Source organism: Caretta caretta, chromosome 1, assembly GCF_965140235.1.
Source record: "Caretta caretta isolate rCarCar2 chromosome 1, rCarCar1.hap1, whole genome shotgun sequence".
In the NCBI taxonomy this organism is placed as follows: Eukaryota; Metazoa; Chordata; order Testudines; family Cheloniidae; genus Caretta; species Caretta caretta.
The window spans coordinates 170498092-170514263 of record NC_134206.1 but is presented as its reverse complement, the minus strand read 5'-3'; the positions used below and the strand labels follow the sequence as shown (position 1 = coordinate 170514263).

The 16172-nt window shown below is 40.6% G+C and overlaps 3 protein-coding genes across 11 annotated transcripts in view; 2 read left to right on the top strand and 1 right to left on the bottom strand.

Annotated features, from left to right (window-relative positions):
- JAM2 (junctional adhesion molecule 2) overlaps window positions 1-1556 on the top strand; it is a 60895-nt gene extending 59339 nt beyond the window's left edge. For both annotated transcript variants that reach the window (XM_048868181.2, XM_048868190.2), the window contains exon 10: window positions 619-1556. In XM_048868181.2, coding sequence (XP_048724138.1) covers window positions 619-651 — 33 coding nt within the window. In that variant the 3' untranslated portion in view covers window positions 652-1556. The remainder of the gene's footprint in view (window positions 1-618) is intronic.
- Window positions 1557-3591: 2035 nt separating this feature from the next.
- ATP5PF (ATP synthase peripheral stalk subunit F6) lies at window positions 3592-11173 on the bottom strand. 4 transcript variants are annotated; one of them, XM_048868204.2, is made up of 4 exons: window positions 11039-11173; window positions 9492-9684; window positions 5326-5450; window positions 3592-3816 (listed from the first exon to the last, which is right to left on the bottom strand). In XM_048868204.2, the coding sequence occupies exons 2-4, from the start codon at window positions 9659-9661 to the stop codon at window positions 3788-3790; spliced, it is 324 nt and encodes a 107-aa protein (XP_048724161.1). In that variant the 5' UTR covers window positions 9662-9684; window positions 11039-11173; the 3' UTR covers window positions 3592-3787. The 4 variants fall into 4 exon arrangements, with proteins under 4 accessions (XP_048724161.1, XP_048724183.1, XP_048724178.1 ...); XM_048868226.2 differs by having other exon boundaries at window positions 10967-11110; XM_048868221.2 differs by lacking the exon at window positions 11039-11173 and adding an exon at window positions 10814-10958.
- A 150-nt stretch (window positions 11174-11323) lies between these two features.
- Window positions 11324-16172, top strand: part of GABPA (GA binding protein transcription factor subunit alpha) — a 39249-nt gene continuing 34400 nt past the window's right edge. Inside the window, exons 1-2 of one of the 5 annotated variants that reach the window (XM_048868102.2) lie at window positions 11324-11377; window positions 14673-14773. In XM_048868102.2, the coding sequence (XP_048724059.1) occupies window positions 14697-14773 (77 nt within the window). In that variant the 5' untranslated portion in view covers window positions 11324-11377; window positions 14673-14696. Of the gene's footprint in view, window positions 11378-11514; window positions 11993-12948; window positions 13828-14089; window positions 14568-14672; window positions 14774-16172 lie in introns of those variants that run through there. The other 4 variants (XM_048868108.2, XM_075133334.1, XM_048868117.2 and 1 more) reach the window with 4 other exon arrangements.

Here is a 16172-nt window from a genome sequence, read left to right as displayed (position 1 = left end):
GGCCACCATAAGTGCTCTATGAAAGCTACCATCTGTCCTTAAATCTGAACACCAAGGAACTTAAGCAGTGGTTTTTGATTTCCCCTTTTGGTGGTAAAAATGTCTTGGTTTGTGTCTCTCCACTGAAATATGGGTAAGCTCTAGTTGTGGGGTGCATTCATCAACTGCAGTATAATTGCACATCATCAGCAGCTATCATTGGAGTATTCAAAAGGAAAGAAACAGCAGTTTTACCTTTTCCCACTAGATCTTTAATTCATCCCAGTGGGACATCTTTTGAACTGTAGTAGGTATGTCATGTACAAATGCGTTTTGTAGGCTTCACTCATCAAAGGGAACTGAAATGGTATGCTCACTGATGAGCCAGACTTCACACTTAGGCAAGAGGTTTATCTGCCTAATATTCTGTTGCTATGGGAAGGAGTTTGGTCTCATTACTAAGACTTCATAGCCTTTTTTGTTGCTGTAGGCTTGGTGTTTGCTGCTTCTCTTTTGCCAATCTGGAGACACAAGTGATGTTCTACAGATGTTTAAGTGTAATGGATACTAAGTAGGACGTTCTGCTGAAAGCATTTGAACTATAACTTGTCACCTTACCCTTTTCTTTTTCTCATTTAGGATTTCAAGCACACCAAGTCCTTTGTTATTTAGAAGATTTCAGCCTCTTTGAGGGACAAAAACTGACTACTTGTTATAGAAAATATCAAAGGGATTTTAACTCTTCTGCAAATATTTGGATTTGTTTTGAGATGGCATACACTGAAAGCAGAAAGTTTGCTGGAGCGTCTAGGATCTGATGTTACAAACCTAAACACGGACTGTACAACTGTTCATATTGTTAAAATACCATTATTTCTCTAATTTAAGGATAGTAGTATGTAGATAATATAAATAATTTGTATGAAGGTTTCTTCTCATCCTGTTTATGTATATACACAGGAAGAAGACTCATTACTAAGCGAATTCATGCTCATGATCTTTACAGATTAGGGTTAAAAGTTTTTTGGCCACTCTAGCCTAGTGCTTTGTAGTGTCTACATCTAAGACAATGTGAGGAGCTCTAACTTTTGCTGTTTTTCAGTTATTACTGCTATGACTTTCAAATAATCTGTCAGACCATGCAGTCAAGTGAACAGTTATTTTGATACTGTACAAGTATAAATTTGAGTTATGCTAAGTGTGGTTCACCCTCGCTATCAGAGAGAATCTCCAAACAGTGTTATGCTGTAGATCAGTGCTTTTCAATCTCTTTATTTGCTGATCCCTAAAAAATTTCAAATGGAGGTGCGGACTCCTTTAGAAATCTTAAACACAGTTTACAGACCTCAGGTTGAAAACTACTGTTATAGATCAAATGTTCAAGTCCCAGTGCTGAAGTGTGTAGCTTTTTTCCTACCAGGAAGTATATTTAAGATCTGTGAAAGTTTGTGCTAAAGATTGTATGTGTAAATTTACACTGTGATGGAAAACAGTGCAGCAAAACTGATGCAGTGTTAGTGCCTTGATTTTTTTCTGTTACAGTTCAGTTTTACAAATAAATGACCCATAATGTCCGATGTGCTGTCTACTGTGAACTTGCTTTCAGTGGTCTGCAACTATCATTAGTTTAATGTGTTGCCAGACTATAGTACTCATGGTGGTGTTGAACATTCTGCCTGATACTATCTTCAATTACATGTTCCTTTAGCTCCAAAAATTTTACACTCATATTTCAACTCTAAAATGACAGCCATAGTAATTAGAAGGGGAATTTTTTTTTTTTTTTAGACCAAGCATGCTTTAACTGGAACATGCACTTAAAGTTTAACTAGGCAGACAGTCAGTCAGTTCCATTCACCCTGACAGTTCTATGCAGGAAAGCATCTGTATTCTGGATGGCCCATAAGCATTTGCTGGATTGTCACTGACTTCAATTGGTCATAAATCAGCATCTAGTTTTGTTACTTATACTCGGTGCTCTTTCAAATGCTGGTGTGGCAGTGCAAAAATGCCATAGCAGCTTTATTTGAGATAGTAAGATGAAAATGAATACAACTGCTACCTGTGGCCCTGAACTGCTTTAATATTACAGCCAACTTATTTCACTGTCTCTACTCCTTATATACTACAGATATCTGGATCAACATGCCCTTTTTTTCCCCCCTCAAGAGAAGCTGTGTGAAAATTTTAGGAGCTAGATTCTTCGGCACCAAAATAAGCAGTATGGGATTCTAGGAGAAGCAGAAACTGGATATTGCTCACTTTGAGCAGCAATGACATTGACATTTAATATGTCCTATTTCTCACCCCATGGAGATTAATAGCAGCTCATTTAGTGAACTATCATTCAGGCTGTCTGTACATTATTGGTTTGATTAGTTCATGTCTAACAAAACGAGCCACAAGTTTTAAATGAATACTTCGATTATACAATAATTCTCAAGAGGGATTGATCAAAGAGCAGCAGAATATTGTGAACTTTCCCTAGATAAATGTAGCTGCTAAAAACAGTGGGCTACAGGGGCAGGAGTAAGCTAAGATTTCTTAAAAGAATTCACACCAAATACTGAAATTCCCTTAAAGGAGCAATTATACTTTTTAATCTTAGCTAACAGTACTATAAGTGAGAATATTTTGCAGTTTCCTGGGCATGTGAGTGAAACTTTCTATAGAAAGTCTTATTTGCCCTGAAACATTTCCCTGACATAAGCAAAAAAAAAAAAAGGAAACTATCATGACAGAGGAGGGCAAAGGATAGGTACAGTACTCTGCATTTTGGAGTAATGGCAGGTAAAGATGAAACTCTACACTTTGACCTGACACTATTGTGATATAGCAAAGGCAGTCAGTAAGTCCTGTGTTCCTATCAAGGGTTGAATTGGGGAAAAAAGTGTAATGGGTCTGCACCTGATACCAAAATGAGAGTTACCCAGATTGCAAAATGCTCAAACAGTGATTATGTGGCTACTAGGCTTTAAGTTTGTCTTGCTTCCTTGGGATCAAATGCCATTCAGATAAGTTGCTCAATGTGATCATTTCTCTCCCTGTACTTTGAACAGCAGTAAAATGGGCAATATTGATTGGCAGTTCAAACTTCTACTGGTGTTTCTGGTAGACAGGACTGAACTTGAATAAGTTTTTCATATTTTGATGGGGTCTTCAGGAACAGATTAGAAACTTTAGTACTTAACTCTCCCCAAAAACCACAACTTTTTCCATTTAAAAGAACAAGATAGCCTCTGCAAGAATGTACTGGTGCACCAAGATTATAAAAGTCAGTCCATTTCAGCTCATGAGCCTGACACAACTGGAGGATATGTGGCATGAGCCACAATGTTTGAGTTCCTGGATATGTCTAAATAAAATGTTACTATTGCAATAACGTAGCATAGAATGATCACATGCATACAATAATGCCATACTTGCAGGCTTTATTGTATTTTTATACGATTTCAATGACAAGTGATTAAAATCTAGGGAAGCATAGTTCTTTTCAACAGGAAAGCGATCATTAACTGTATTTTGCACTTAAGTGGTCATTTGGTTTTATTTGGATACTGAAATGTCATTTCAGTAAATAGTGTTTAAACACTGGATAAAAGACTTAAGCACTTTATATTTGATCTCCAAGAGTGAATTTTATGAATATGGCAGTTCACAAGAATCATGTTGTTCTTGTACAGTATTGAGTTCAGAAGTCAAACAAGTATTTGAAAGTGAAACTCCACATTACATTACAACATCTGGCCTATTTAACAACTCCATGAGAAAGAGGACACCAGTGCTTGGACTGCAGATGTCAACCACATCATTTTTGAGACTCTTCAAAGTTGGGCTCTAGGAAGAAAAAATGCCATTAGTTTCATATTAAGATGCTCAAGTTCTAAATACTGCTCATAGATCAACTTCAGCTTCTAGCAGAATACAAACCATGGCCCCATTTACTACTTTTAGTGATCTGCAGCTAAATTTTGCAAACACGCCGTAAAGGGAGGGGAAGCAAAGGGACATTTAGCACAAGTTTTTTAAAAAAGTTTCTTCATGAATATGCAATATTTCCTTAGAATTAGCTATCATGTATCTTATTCTATATGTATTTGATGTTTACCTACAGCCAAAGTAACTTACCTACTAACTAGCTTGCAACTAGTTCATTAACGGGGTACTACCAGTTTTACGAGCAACAAGACAAAAATGTTGCTACCTATCACTGACTCATGTAAAAAATCATAATGAGCAGTAAAGTTAAGATAAGAGACTTTCAAATAGTACACAAAGACTAGGTGAATGAGAAATTAGTTCTTTCCTGGGGAAGAGACTCCACATTATGATGTAGTATAATTTACAATTATAATTTATAAATTATAATTTATAATTTTCTACAAGGGAAAATTAATCCTAAATGACTCAAAACTGGAAGAGACTATATTTTATGCTAAAGACATTTAAATTACTTTGACAGTAGTAAGAAAACTAGTCCGCAGATAAGGAAGTTACTCACTTGACAGTATGAGGAAGAGAGAGCTCAGAAAATAGCAACTCTCACAGCAGTATCTCATGTAACTAAGGGGAACTCCTGAAATAACTAAGCATCTGGGTCTACCCCATGCAGTACTTGCCTGCCAAACAACTGGCAGAATGAAGTTCCAGGCACAGAGGACCTAGTCCTCACGTAGGGACTTCTGATCTTCCTACTCCCTTAGATCACTGTAGAGTCCATGGAGGAAGGGGAATGATCAACTAATGGCAGTTGACAGCAAATACTTCTGGTGGATTTGGCAGTGACTTCACTACTCACCCTTATCCTTTAAAATAGCTGTTGTGTGACACTAGTTACAACACCTCTGCTGTTGGTTCCTCTCTGGTGGAATTTTCAGACTGAACCCTCACAACCATGATTCTCTGAAGCTGATTAATGTGCAGATGTCTGTGCTAAACCACTCAAGTCCCAAGATTATCAAATGACAGCTCTTAGCAAACAGCAATGCTGTGCCACATTGGGTGCCTGCTGCCAGGCACCATCTGAACACTTGGCCATTCTCTCCATTCCTGAGATCTGAAATGAGCCTTGGTCAAGTACATCCTCAACAGCAGGAACAACTGTTGCAGGAGCCTTACGTGACACTAAGCATACTCTGCTGCCACAAAGTTCCTACGTGCCAACCAGATTGCACATCCCCATTGTGCAATTGTACCATCCCCAAGAACAGAGTCCTGCTCTCTCCCAGGACCACATGGCTGATTGTGACCAGTGACCTGGGGGTAAAAGGCTCTATATTCCACTATTCATCCTCTCACTTTCACACTTGTGATGCAACAATAAATTAACAGAGGCTGGAGACTCACCCTCAAATTTGAAGTCTGGAAATTTGGTCAGGTCTCCCCCACCATACAACCGCTGAATTTTGGCAATTTCTTCAGCCATGTCTTTCTGGTATTCAGGGCCTACATCAGCTGGACCGCCAGCTTTCCTAAATGTAGAAAACGTCCAATGAAAATTTTGATTCTAAACATTTTACACAGCAATTTTATCATTTAAGAGCCTAATCTAAAGAGTAAGATAAATGGCTATACACCCCCAAAGAAGTAAAGCAATTTAAATATTTTGAAAAACTCAGAGGTAGAGCGTACCAGGGGTACATTTTTCTCTTTTGGCATTTGAAAGCAGACATTTTAGCTTAACTAAAGCTAAAGGAGGGTTTAAAATGGAAATATGAGAAGCATATTGCTACAAATATTAGCCCGTGTTCCTTTAATAGTGTAAATTCTACAACCCAATTATCCAGTTGCACTTTTTTTAAGTGGCTGTGAATGGAGACTTGGCAACAAGGCATCATTCTGTTCTTAAGCCTTTAAAGTACCTAGGCAAAACTTCCTTGAAACTTGCTATTATCATTTTTGAGGCTAATCTGCTGAAAGGGAAGATCAACTTCAAACCAAGTCGTTTAGCAAGAACAGTAATACCAGTAGAACGAGGTGAAGAAGTGCCTAGTATACAGGTAAATTGCCACAATTAGGGATGTACTTCCTAATCTACAAAACTGCACACAAGAGCAGCCCTACAGACTACTTAATGGAAAGCACCAAACATTTAATACCAAAGTGAAGCATCAATTATGGGTGTAATGTTACAAATACATGCTTATAATCAACAACTAGTTTCTCAGTTTGAAAATCCATGTTTTCCCCCAGTGTAATACCAACTTGCTCAGATTTAAGATTTCTGTATAGCGACCATACTAATGATATGTAGTTTAGTCATTACACATGAACTCAGGTTATAAATAATTTTAAATAGGAGTAAAATCCCACAATTAAAATATTCATTGTATAATATTTACCAAGAATAAGATCTGCTAAAAAGGAGTTGAACTACTTTCTAAGCTTTTAAAAGGGGCTTAGAGGTATTAGGAATCTAATTTCAGTGACTTTCAACTAGAGTTGGGTGACCAACTCCCTTAAGTACCCTTGAAAATCCCAGTCTAAAGAATGATTACACAAATAAACAAATTCACTCATTCCTTTGTATTTTCTAAAAAGGATAGTTCTTTGTAGATAGTAAAACAATAGAATTCTGCTAGGCCTAATTTTGAAAATTTTTATTTAAGATTTTTTTTCAATTAACTATTTTTATTTTTACAGTTGTGGGGCATTAAGAAGGGGTAGGGCTAGGGTAGCACTGACAGCAAGGCTGCAGGGGGCACCTTTGACAGTGGGGTCAGTGACACCAGATCCCTGCAGGCACACTGACTGTTACGGTTATATCTTTGTGTCTGTTTTGGTACGTCAGCTGCAATGGACATTTACTGAGTTATTGTTTAAAATTGAGTCCTGACAAGACTATTTGCACACATGAGCATTACATTTCTAAAACTTTCTGTCCACAAGTTCTGTGTTTCATAGCTAACAAGTCATGTTTTAGACATCTAAACATGGAAATATTGAAACTTCTCCACCAGCTTCAATATAGATTTGATACCTTCTGTTACACAACTTGATAATTTCCCACCCATATGTAAAAACCATTAGGAGAAAAATACTATGAAATTTAGTGATAGTGTCTTAATACAAACCATATCAATGAATTCCATTAACCTTATTCTGGCCTTAATTATTGCTTTAGTGCAGATGCTGTGCTCACTACAATAAAGGGCATGAGGAAATGGTTGCTGCACTGACCAGCTGACAGTCTAAAAACCACAAGAGTATTCCCAGATAGAATAATTAGAAAAAGATTGTACAAATGCAAAGAGCTCTTCAATCCAGTAAGAATCAAAAACTACCCACAGACGATAAGAGTAGCTACACCAAAGTTTTAATTTTAGTAGACAAATATGAAAAGAACACAAATTTACCTAATACAAGACTTATCTGGTGCCAGCTGCAGCTTTAAGAGCTCTACAGCAAACCGTAGCTAAATTAGCTGTGGACAGTTTCTCTTAATGCTCCAAGAACAACTTCCTCCATCGTATTATTCTCCCCCACTCCCCAAAGTTTCCCATTTTAGTTATTTCTCTAAGTCCACCCCTAGAGAATCCCCTACAGCATGACTCATCCTCCATAGGGAAGTATTTCCATTTTAAAAGGATATTTTCCTTTTTCCATTTCAAAGCTAAGACAACTGATAGTTTGATACAGAGATGGTCTTTTTTATTCCCCTCTTTTCACCATCATCACCAAAGAGGAACTTTGAGGAGATAGGGAAATAAAAAAAAAGCAGGTGGTTTGGACATTTTTTTCCACTTATATTTTGGCTGGGAGGGACTAACAATAGGAGTGTAGTCGCAATGTTCTTTCACTTGTATCTCCATGATCATCTTTATTCTGAAAAAGTCTAATCTGTGAAATGGATGCTTACTTCCAGCTCGGACCACATTTCACTCCTAATGTTTCACTAAACAATTCTGCAATAAAAAGGTCTTCAAGCAGAGTTTGACACATTTGAACCAAGAGTCTGTTTTAAATGAAACTGTAACTTTAGAACACCAGTTCCCAAATAGTGGGTCCCAAACCTTGATGGATGGGAGGCATCATGACCTTTCCTGCCAATCATCCAACCCTGGCCCCCAATCAGCCCCTCTCTCCCCATGGCCACACTACAATCACTATCAGGCTGCTGTCTGTCCACTCACTGCCTAGATCCCACTCCACATGCTGCTGCCTGCAATCCAGGTGAAGTGAGAGTAGGATCCAGACAGCAGCCGCAGAAGCTAGTGAGTAGACAGCAACCTGGCCCTTGCCCAGTTGCAGAGAGAAAGGGGCCAGCTGGGGCTGCAGATGGGGGCAGGGCTGAAAGAGTGAGAGCTGGATAGGAGGCTTGGATGGCAAGCCAAGCTGGAAGTAGTTGGTGGGTCACCTTAGCAAAAAGTTTGGGAATCACGGCTATAGAACTTACTACGGAAGTAGCAATATCAGTACACTGATAAGCATTTATTAAATTGAATGGGTTTGTTCACAGACTAGGAAAATGTTATTAAATCTAAAAACAATCCAAAGTCTATTGGCAGGGAGATTCTAACCAGTTAGTTAGCTCTTTATTTTGCCCGCAACCAGCCCTCCTTTAAACATACTGAGCATCTCCTACACCATTAAACAGATTTATTTTGCTAAATACGTCTAATGAAATTGGAATTTGTTGTTTAAGATAATTTTTTGTTAATGCAAAATCTTCCCACAGGTAACAGATGAATAAAAGAGTTTCTTGAGAGGTGAGTAACTGGAGACATTTAAAACCCAGAGATTCTCTCAAAATGCTGATATTCAAATATAATATTTTATTTTTGTATTATACGATTTTGTGGCCCACTATTTTTAGGTGAATTTATTCAATTCTTGCATTTTGTTTTTGGACAGTAGAAATGTAATTATTTCAGGTCAGTAAAAAAAAAAAGGAAAAGCAGTCGATGTTTGCAAAGGACCACATTATCTGTTCACATTTTGGATAACTAAGCCAAAACTCAAAGTTTTATGGCTACTGTTCAATAATCCTTAACCCTCACATACAGCTATATAAAAGTAGTAATATGGACAAAGTCAACTGTAATAACAAACACAAGAACTAGTAAAGACTTAAATCTGTGAACTTTCTTTTTATTGAGGTGTTCTAGATAATTTTTTCTTGCAAATTATGTATCTAGTGTCAGTACTCAAGGGGAAACTGCGTTTCTTCATGTAATTCTAACATTTCATGAAAACCTATTTTTTTGTAACATTCCTCAGTGAATCACAGATACATCCTTTAACACCTGGGACTGCAGTTGCAAAATACGGAATTATTTCCTAGCCCACTTTCCTCTGGGTTTCAGAAGTGGAAAAAACATTGACTAGAATTTGTACTAGATCAGTTCTTAGGGCCTTTCCATGCTGAAGCTAACAGGCTCTGCACTCAGACTACAGACCTAAAAGGCCTAATTATAAGAGGAATGATCCCATATTAATGTTTGCTAAAAACTTCATATTAAACTTTTTTACTTAATACACTGAATTACATTTATTGCATTCCAATAACTTACTGGCTCTTCATGTTGTATTCTCTGATCTTGTCTATAAAAAGCTTCTGAACTGGATCAAGTTCCTTCGCCTTATTAAACACTATAGCAGAAAGGCCAATGTTCCTACGCAAGTGTACTGAGATGGCAGAGCGGAAAATGGAGGAAAACCTGAATAGCTGTTGGAGAATCATGATGAACTCGCAGAGTGTTTCAGCTACAAACAAACAGAATGCATTAAGTTAGGGGTTTCTTGCAGTTTTTTCTATACTTTACATTTGCAAAAAGAAAAAAAAATGTAGATCAGTTAAAAATATCAACAGTACTAAATACAGGGAAACACCAAGAGAAAGAAATAGTCCAACATTTTTAAAGGAAAGAGCGACAATTTTGCTATGCCCATGAAATATATTTTTGATAGAATGTATCCTCATTTTACCTATGATTCATATTTCTTCCACATTAAAATGAACTGTCTGAATTCAAAAGTATAATAAAACGCTAAAAAAGTAAGTGGACATTTTTATTTGTAGTGCTTAGCAAAGATACCTGCATCTAAGTACTGATTTGGCACAGGACATACTAATTCAGAGACAAAAATAAAGCTCATTAGAAAGTAAATAGTTTTAATAGAGAATACAACAGGGATGAAAAGTAAGCTGGCAAATCAGCATTATTTGTTTTCATAGACATACTGTGCTAGTCTAAGTCAGAAATGTGTGATCTTTAAACCAACAATGTCCCTTTTAAGAAAATCTGACAACACTGACTGACATTTGCATGGATCACATACTCTTATGACCACAAGCCAGGTTGTGTGTTTAAGTGAATTAGTAATAAAAGGGAAAGATTTTCCATGACGGTCTCAACTAGCTCACATTTAAAAGGCAGAAAGTTTGCCGGTAAAGCACTGAGGAAGGAGTTTTGTACTTAGCCCAACAGGTAACTACCCCCAACCCCGCACGGAGCCGGGCTCCCTGTGGGGCGCTGCCGGTCTACACCCGAACCAGCTGTTAAAACCCATCGCCACGCAGCCGAGCCGCCAACAGGGGGGAGGCGACGATCAGGCCGGGGCCAGCCCCGCTCGGGGCGAGAGATCTGCCGCTGACGGGGCGACCCAGGGTGGCCCAGCCCCGGGAAGGGCCGGGGCCTGCGGGAGGCCGAGGAGAGCCCGTGGCCCGGCCGCAGGGAATTTCGTCCCCGAGCAGCCAGACCCGGCGCCGAGCAGCCCCCCCCCAGCACGGGTGCGCCGCGGCTCCCGCTCCCTCCCCGCGACCCAGCGGCGGCCGCGGCGCGTTACAGGGGACGGCGGCGGGGTCCCTCCGCCGGGCTCCGGCTCCAGTCACCTTGGGGGGGTCACGGCACCCAGCCCAGCGCGCGGGGCACTCTGGGAAGCCCGCCCGGAAGGCTGAGAACTGTAGGGACCGCGCTCCTCGCGTCCCTGCCCCGCCCCCGCGGGTAAGATGGCGCTCCGCGCGCGCCCCCCGTTAAACAAGTACCTGGAGCCGCCGCGCGCCCGCCGGAACGCTCCAGTAACAATCCCGAGCCAGCAGCAGCCCTTAACCACTCACCACCAGAAATGAGCAGATCTACTTCCGAGCCAGAGAAACCTAGGGCATTAACCCGGCCGTTAAGTCTCAGCGAAGTCCCGCCCCCGCGCCCGCTGATTGGCGGGTGGAAGATGGCGCCGTGGGGGATGCCGGGAGTTGTAGTCCTTGCTCTTATCTGTGCGGGGGGGTTGTGTTCGCGCTCCCTCCTCGCCCAGGCCCTGCACAGGCCTCGCCGCCCAATCCGGAGCCCGTTCCGCTCTCTTCAGTGCTGCGCTCGGCAGGCGGCGTCAGGACCCTGCGGAGCGGCCGCTAGCAAGCGGGGAGCGGGGGAGTCAGTCGGGGCGGGAGTTTCTGCGGCGGGTGAGTGCAGCGAGCGGGCCCGGGGGGCCCGGGGCGCCCGAGGGAGGGGCGGGAAGCGCCGCTCTCCGTATCCGGGGGAGGGGGGCTCGGGCCTGGCTGCGGCTCGTGTTTTGTTTCCGTTTCTCCCCGGCGCAGCGAGTCTCATTTCCGTTTCGGGTTCAAACAACAAGAAGGGAGGCGGCGGGGCGAAAGGCTGGGAGCAGCCACCCCTCGCGGGCTCCGTGCAGTCCCGGGGGGGCAAGGGCAGCCCTTGGGCGCAGCGTTGCCCGCTGCGGAGGCCCGGTCCCGTCACATGGCGGCTGTGAGGTGCCGGGGGAGGCGGCCTCCTGCCTGATGCTCCCAGCCAATTGCCCGGGAAACGCGCCCGCGTTGTCCCCCTTTCCCCTCCAGGCAGTGGGAGGCCTAGCTGCTGTCGCAGCTGCGGGGCCTGACTGGCGGGCTCGCTGCTCCCCGGGTGTCCATTGTCCAGTCCCCATCCCGAGCTCTCGCTGGCGCCCTCCCAGCTACATCAAAGGCCCGTGCCCGCCGGCGGGGAATGACCATGTTCCAGGCGTCCCGCGACTCTCCCCCCCGCGGCCCCAGAGCGCTCGGATCCCCCAGTCCGCCCGGCGCTGTGTCAGTTCAGTCATAAAGGGGGAAGTGTGGCGATTGCCCGTGATTATTGTTGTTCTGGGCGCAACAGACGCAAATATGTCCACTTTGGACGCTGAATCTCATAGTTCTACTTATCGGGGTAGCCGTGTTAGTCTGTATCCACAAAAACAACAAAGCGTCCGGTGGTACTTTAAAGACTAACGGATTTATTTGGGCATAAAGTTCCGTGGCTAAAACCCACTTCTTCAGATGCATCTGAAGAAGTGGGTTTTACCCACTAAAGCTTATGCCCAAATAAATCTGTTAGACTTTAAGATGCCACCGGACTCCTTATATTTCTACTTATTAAGATATTTGTTTTTTGGGACATCCTCTTAAAATATTTTGTGCTGACTGCACTTACAAGTGAATCATAAGATCAGTAAAAAGAAAAGGAGTACTTGTGGCACCTTAGAGACTAACCAATTTATTTGAGCATAAGCTTTCATGAGCTACAGCTCACTTCATCGGATGCACGAAAGCTCACGAAAGCTTATGCTCAAATAAATTGGTTAGTCTCTAAGGTGCCACAAGTACTCCTTTTCTTTCTGCGAATACAGACTAACACGGCTGTTACTCTGAAACCTGTCATAAGATCAGTGTAACGGAACAAATGCAAAATGTTGTTTCTTGGTTTCTGTTTTGCTTCATTCCTGTGTGCATTAACCAGTACTTTGTTTTATAGTCAATTTTACTGGTATACGCTATGTAGTCACCTTTCCCCATTCACACTTGTTTTTGTGTGACATGCACTACAGTACTGGGAAAGGAAAACATTTTAAAGAACAGTAAAATATAACAGGTTTCAGAGTAGCAGCCATGTTTGTCTGTATCCGTAAAAAGAAAAGGAGTACTCGTGGCACCTTAGAGACTAACAAATTTATTAGGGCATAAGCTACACGAAAGCTTATGCTCTAATAAATTTGTTAGTCTCTAAGGTGCCACGAGTACTCCTTTTCTTTTTAGTAAAATGTGATTGCAAGATCACAAAGATTGAGTTGGATTTCAGTTTGAGTGTACCCCTTTCACATCCATTGTTTCCAATCTATGTAAATATTTAAGGTAATGTGCTGCTAGAGATTCACTGCTGATATAGTAGAGGGAACCGATTGGTTGCTTTGTTCTCTAGTCACAGTTATTAGGCACAGAAACATTCACACTAGTCTGTTTCACAATTACTTGTTTTGTATTTGTATCGTTATTTCAATACTTATATTCTAATAGCACTAAGAGGCTCTAGTTATGATTTGAGCACCATTTGTTCTGATTTTTTTTTTATTATAAACAAGTGCACCTAATGCCAAGCTTTGGGCACCTTGACAGTTTCTTAAAGTACACTGCACTAACACAGACAGACTACAGCAATTATCCACAGATCATAATAACCGGGCTGCAGCATAAAACAAATGTAATAACCCCTAACAGAATTACTGGTCATTCTCCTATCACTACCCAGCCATGCCCATCTCCTTAAATCTTTATGTTCTGTGGAGAAAAAAGAGGTCTTAAAGTGTGTCCTGGAGGTTAACTAAGCGGTTACAGAACACCCTGCTAGCAGCCTTCTCTCTCTTGTATTGGTGGGAGCATCCTGTAGCTTAGGAGCCTCTGGTTTCCACAACTGTGGCAATGGATCAAAGTGACAGAAGAAGTCTCTTGGATAGCTAGGTCCCAGGCCAGGTAGGGTTTTACAGGTCAAACAAAATCTTAAAATGAAGAAGCCAATGGATTATAATCTATGCAGGTTGAATTCAGGTTTGATGTGCTCACAAAAAGAAATGCTGCTTAACAAGCCAGGTTCTGAATTCTGCAGCTCCTAGGTAATTTAAGGCAAAGATAAAGATGTTTTATTTTCTTTGGCTGTTAATCTAATGCTGTCCTCACTTTGGAGAAAGATGAAAAATGATAAATAAGAAAAACCGCCCAAAAGAATAGTTTGACACTAACACATTGCATAAATTAGGTGACCATACCAGATGCATTTTCATCTACATGCATTGATTGTTGAACTTGGTGAGAAATAAGAGACCTCAGATGGAAAATCTTCTGTTTGTTAGGTGTTTTGTAGATTAATGCTGAATACTTTCACCTATAAGAGGCAATATAATTTTAAAAAAATCAGAAATAGATAACATTTAATACATTGTATTTTTAGAAAAAGTTTTATAGCAGTCAACAGCTTTCAGATTCCTTCAAAGGACAGTATGTAATATAAATGGGACAGCAAAATCTCTCAAGTATTTTTAAAACAACTTGAAATTTAAATATTATCATCCAATGAAAGGTAAACCTGACAAGAGCATCATAGAGCATCCAATAAATGTAGAAGCCTCCAAAGGAAGAGAACAAAAGCTACCTCAGGATGTATGATCTAGGCACCTATATGTCTGTTTAAATTCCTGAATTTGTCTTCTCCCAGAAAAAAACAAAGCCATCAATTTACTACTTCCATTTGCCAGAACAAGCATTGTCAACTACTTCATGGTTTCTGCATCACACTTGCATTTTAGAGCTGTGTAATTGGCTTTATGAACAGAGTTTGCAGCTGAAAACATTTTTGGTAAAAAGTATATGGAGTTAACAAATTATTTTTATGTGAAACTATAATGCTCAAATTTGCTTCCCTATAATTCATGAAACTACTTTAACAATTTTTCTTTTGTAGGCCTGTTTTTGAGACTTTTTAGCCATGACTAAAAGAGATGCAGAGGAGCTGATAGAAATAGAAATTGATGGGACTGAGAAACAGGAGTGCACTGAAGAAAGGTATGCGCCTACAATCAATCCGTATTGCTTACTACTTGTGTCACTTGAGCTGAAAATAGTTTTACAGTTTTTATCAAATTTAATATTTAGGTCTGCTCCTGTAGAAATCAGTCTGTCTTGTCATTGTATTCAGTGAGAAAAAGACTGAGCTCTTATTTAAGAACATAAGAATGGCCACACTGAGTCAGACCAATAGTCCATCTAGCCCGACAGTAACCGATGCCAATTGCTTCAGAGGGAATGAACAGACCAGGGCAATTATCAAGTGATCCATCCCCTGTTGTCCAGTCCCAGCTTCTACCATTCAGACTTAGGGACACCCAGAGCACAAGGTTGTCCCTGACCATCCTGGCTAATAGTCTTTGATGGATCCGTCATCCATCATCTTAACTAATTCTTTTTTGAACCCAGTTATGTTTTTGGACTTCACAACATCCTGTGGCAATGAGTTCCACAGGTTGGCTATGCATTGCATGAAGAAGTACTCCCTTTTGTTTATTTTAAACCTGTTGCCTATTAATTTTATTGAGTGACCCCCTGGTTCTTGTGTTAAGTGAAGGGGTAAACAACACTTTCTCCACATTTCATAATTTCACTATTCACTTTCTCCACACTATTCATAATTTTATAGACCTCTATCATATCCCTGCTTAGTCATCTCTTTTTCTAAGATGAACAATCCCAGTCTTTTTAACCTCTCCTCATATGGAAGCTATTCCATACTTTTAATCATTTTTGTTGCCTTTCTCTGTCCTTTTTTTCCAATTTTAATATATCTTTTTTGATATGGAGCAATCAGAATTGCATGCCGTATTCAAAGTCTGGGTGTACCATGGGTTTATATAGTGGCATTATGATATTTTCTATCTTATTATCTATCCCTTTCTCAGTGGTTCCTAACGTTAATTTTTTTGACTGTTGTTTAACATTGAGCAGATGTTTTAAAGAACTGTCCATGATTACTCCAAGTTCCATTTTTTGAGTGGTAATCGCTAACATAGACCTCATAATTTTGTATGTGTAGTTGGGGTTATTATTACTTTGCATTTATCAACACTGAATTTCATATGCCATTTTGTTGCCCAGTCACCCAGTTTATTGAGATCCCTTTGTAACTCTTCTTACGTTTCAGAGTAACAGCCGTGTTAGTCTGTATTTGCAAAAAGAAAAGGAGTACTTGTGGCACCTTAGAGACTAACCAATTTATTTGAGCATAAGCTTTCGTGAGCTACAGCTCATTTCATCGGATGCAACCGATGAAGTGAGCTGTAGCTCACGAAAGCTTATGCTCAAATAAATTGGTTAGTCTCTAAGGTGCCACAAGTACTCCTTAACTCTTCTTAGTCAGCTTGGGACTTAACTATCTTGAGTGATTTTTGTATCGTCTGCAAACTTTGCC

Excerpts from the sequence above, each read along its gene's own strand:
- ATP5PF (XM_048868204.2), bottom strand. The coding sequence starts at position 9,661 with ATGATTCTCCAACAGCTATTCAGGTTTTCCTCCATTTTCCGCTCTGCC. Across the intron at positions 5,451-9,491 it reads GAATACAACATGAAGAGCCA|GAAAGCTGGCGGTCCAGCTG; the intron begins GTAAGTTATTGG and ends TTCTACATTTAG. Across the intron at positions 3,817-5,325 it reads TCCAGACTTCAAATTTGAGG|AGCCCAACTTTGAAGAGTCT; the intron begins GTGAGTCTCCAG and ends TTTTCTTCCTAG.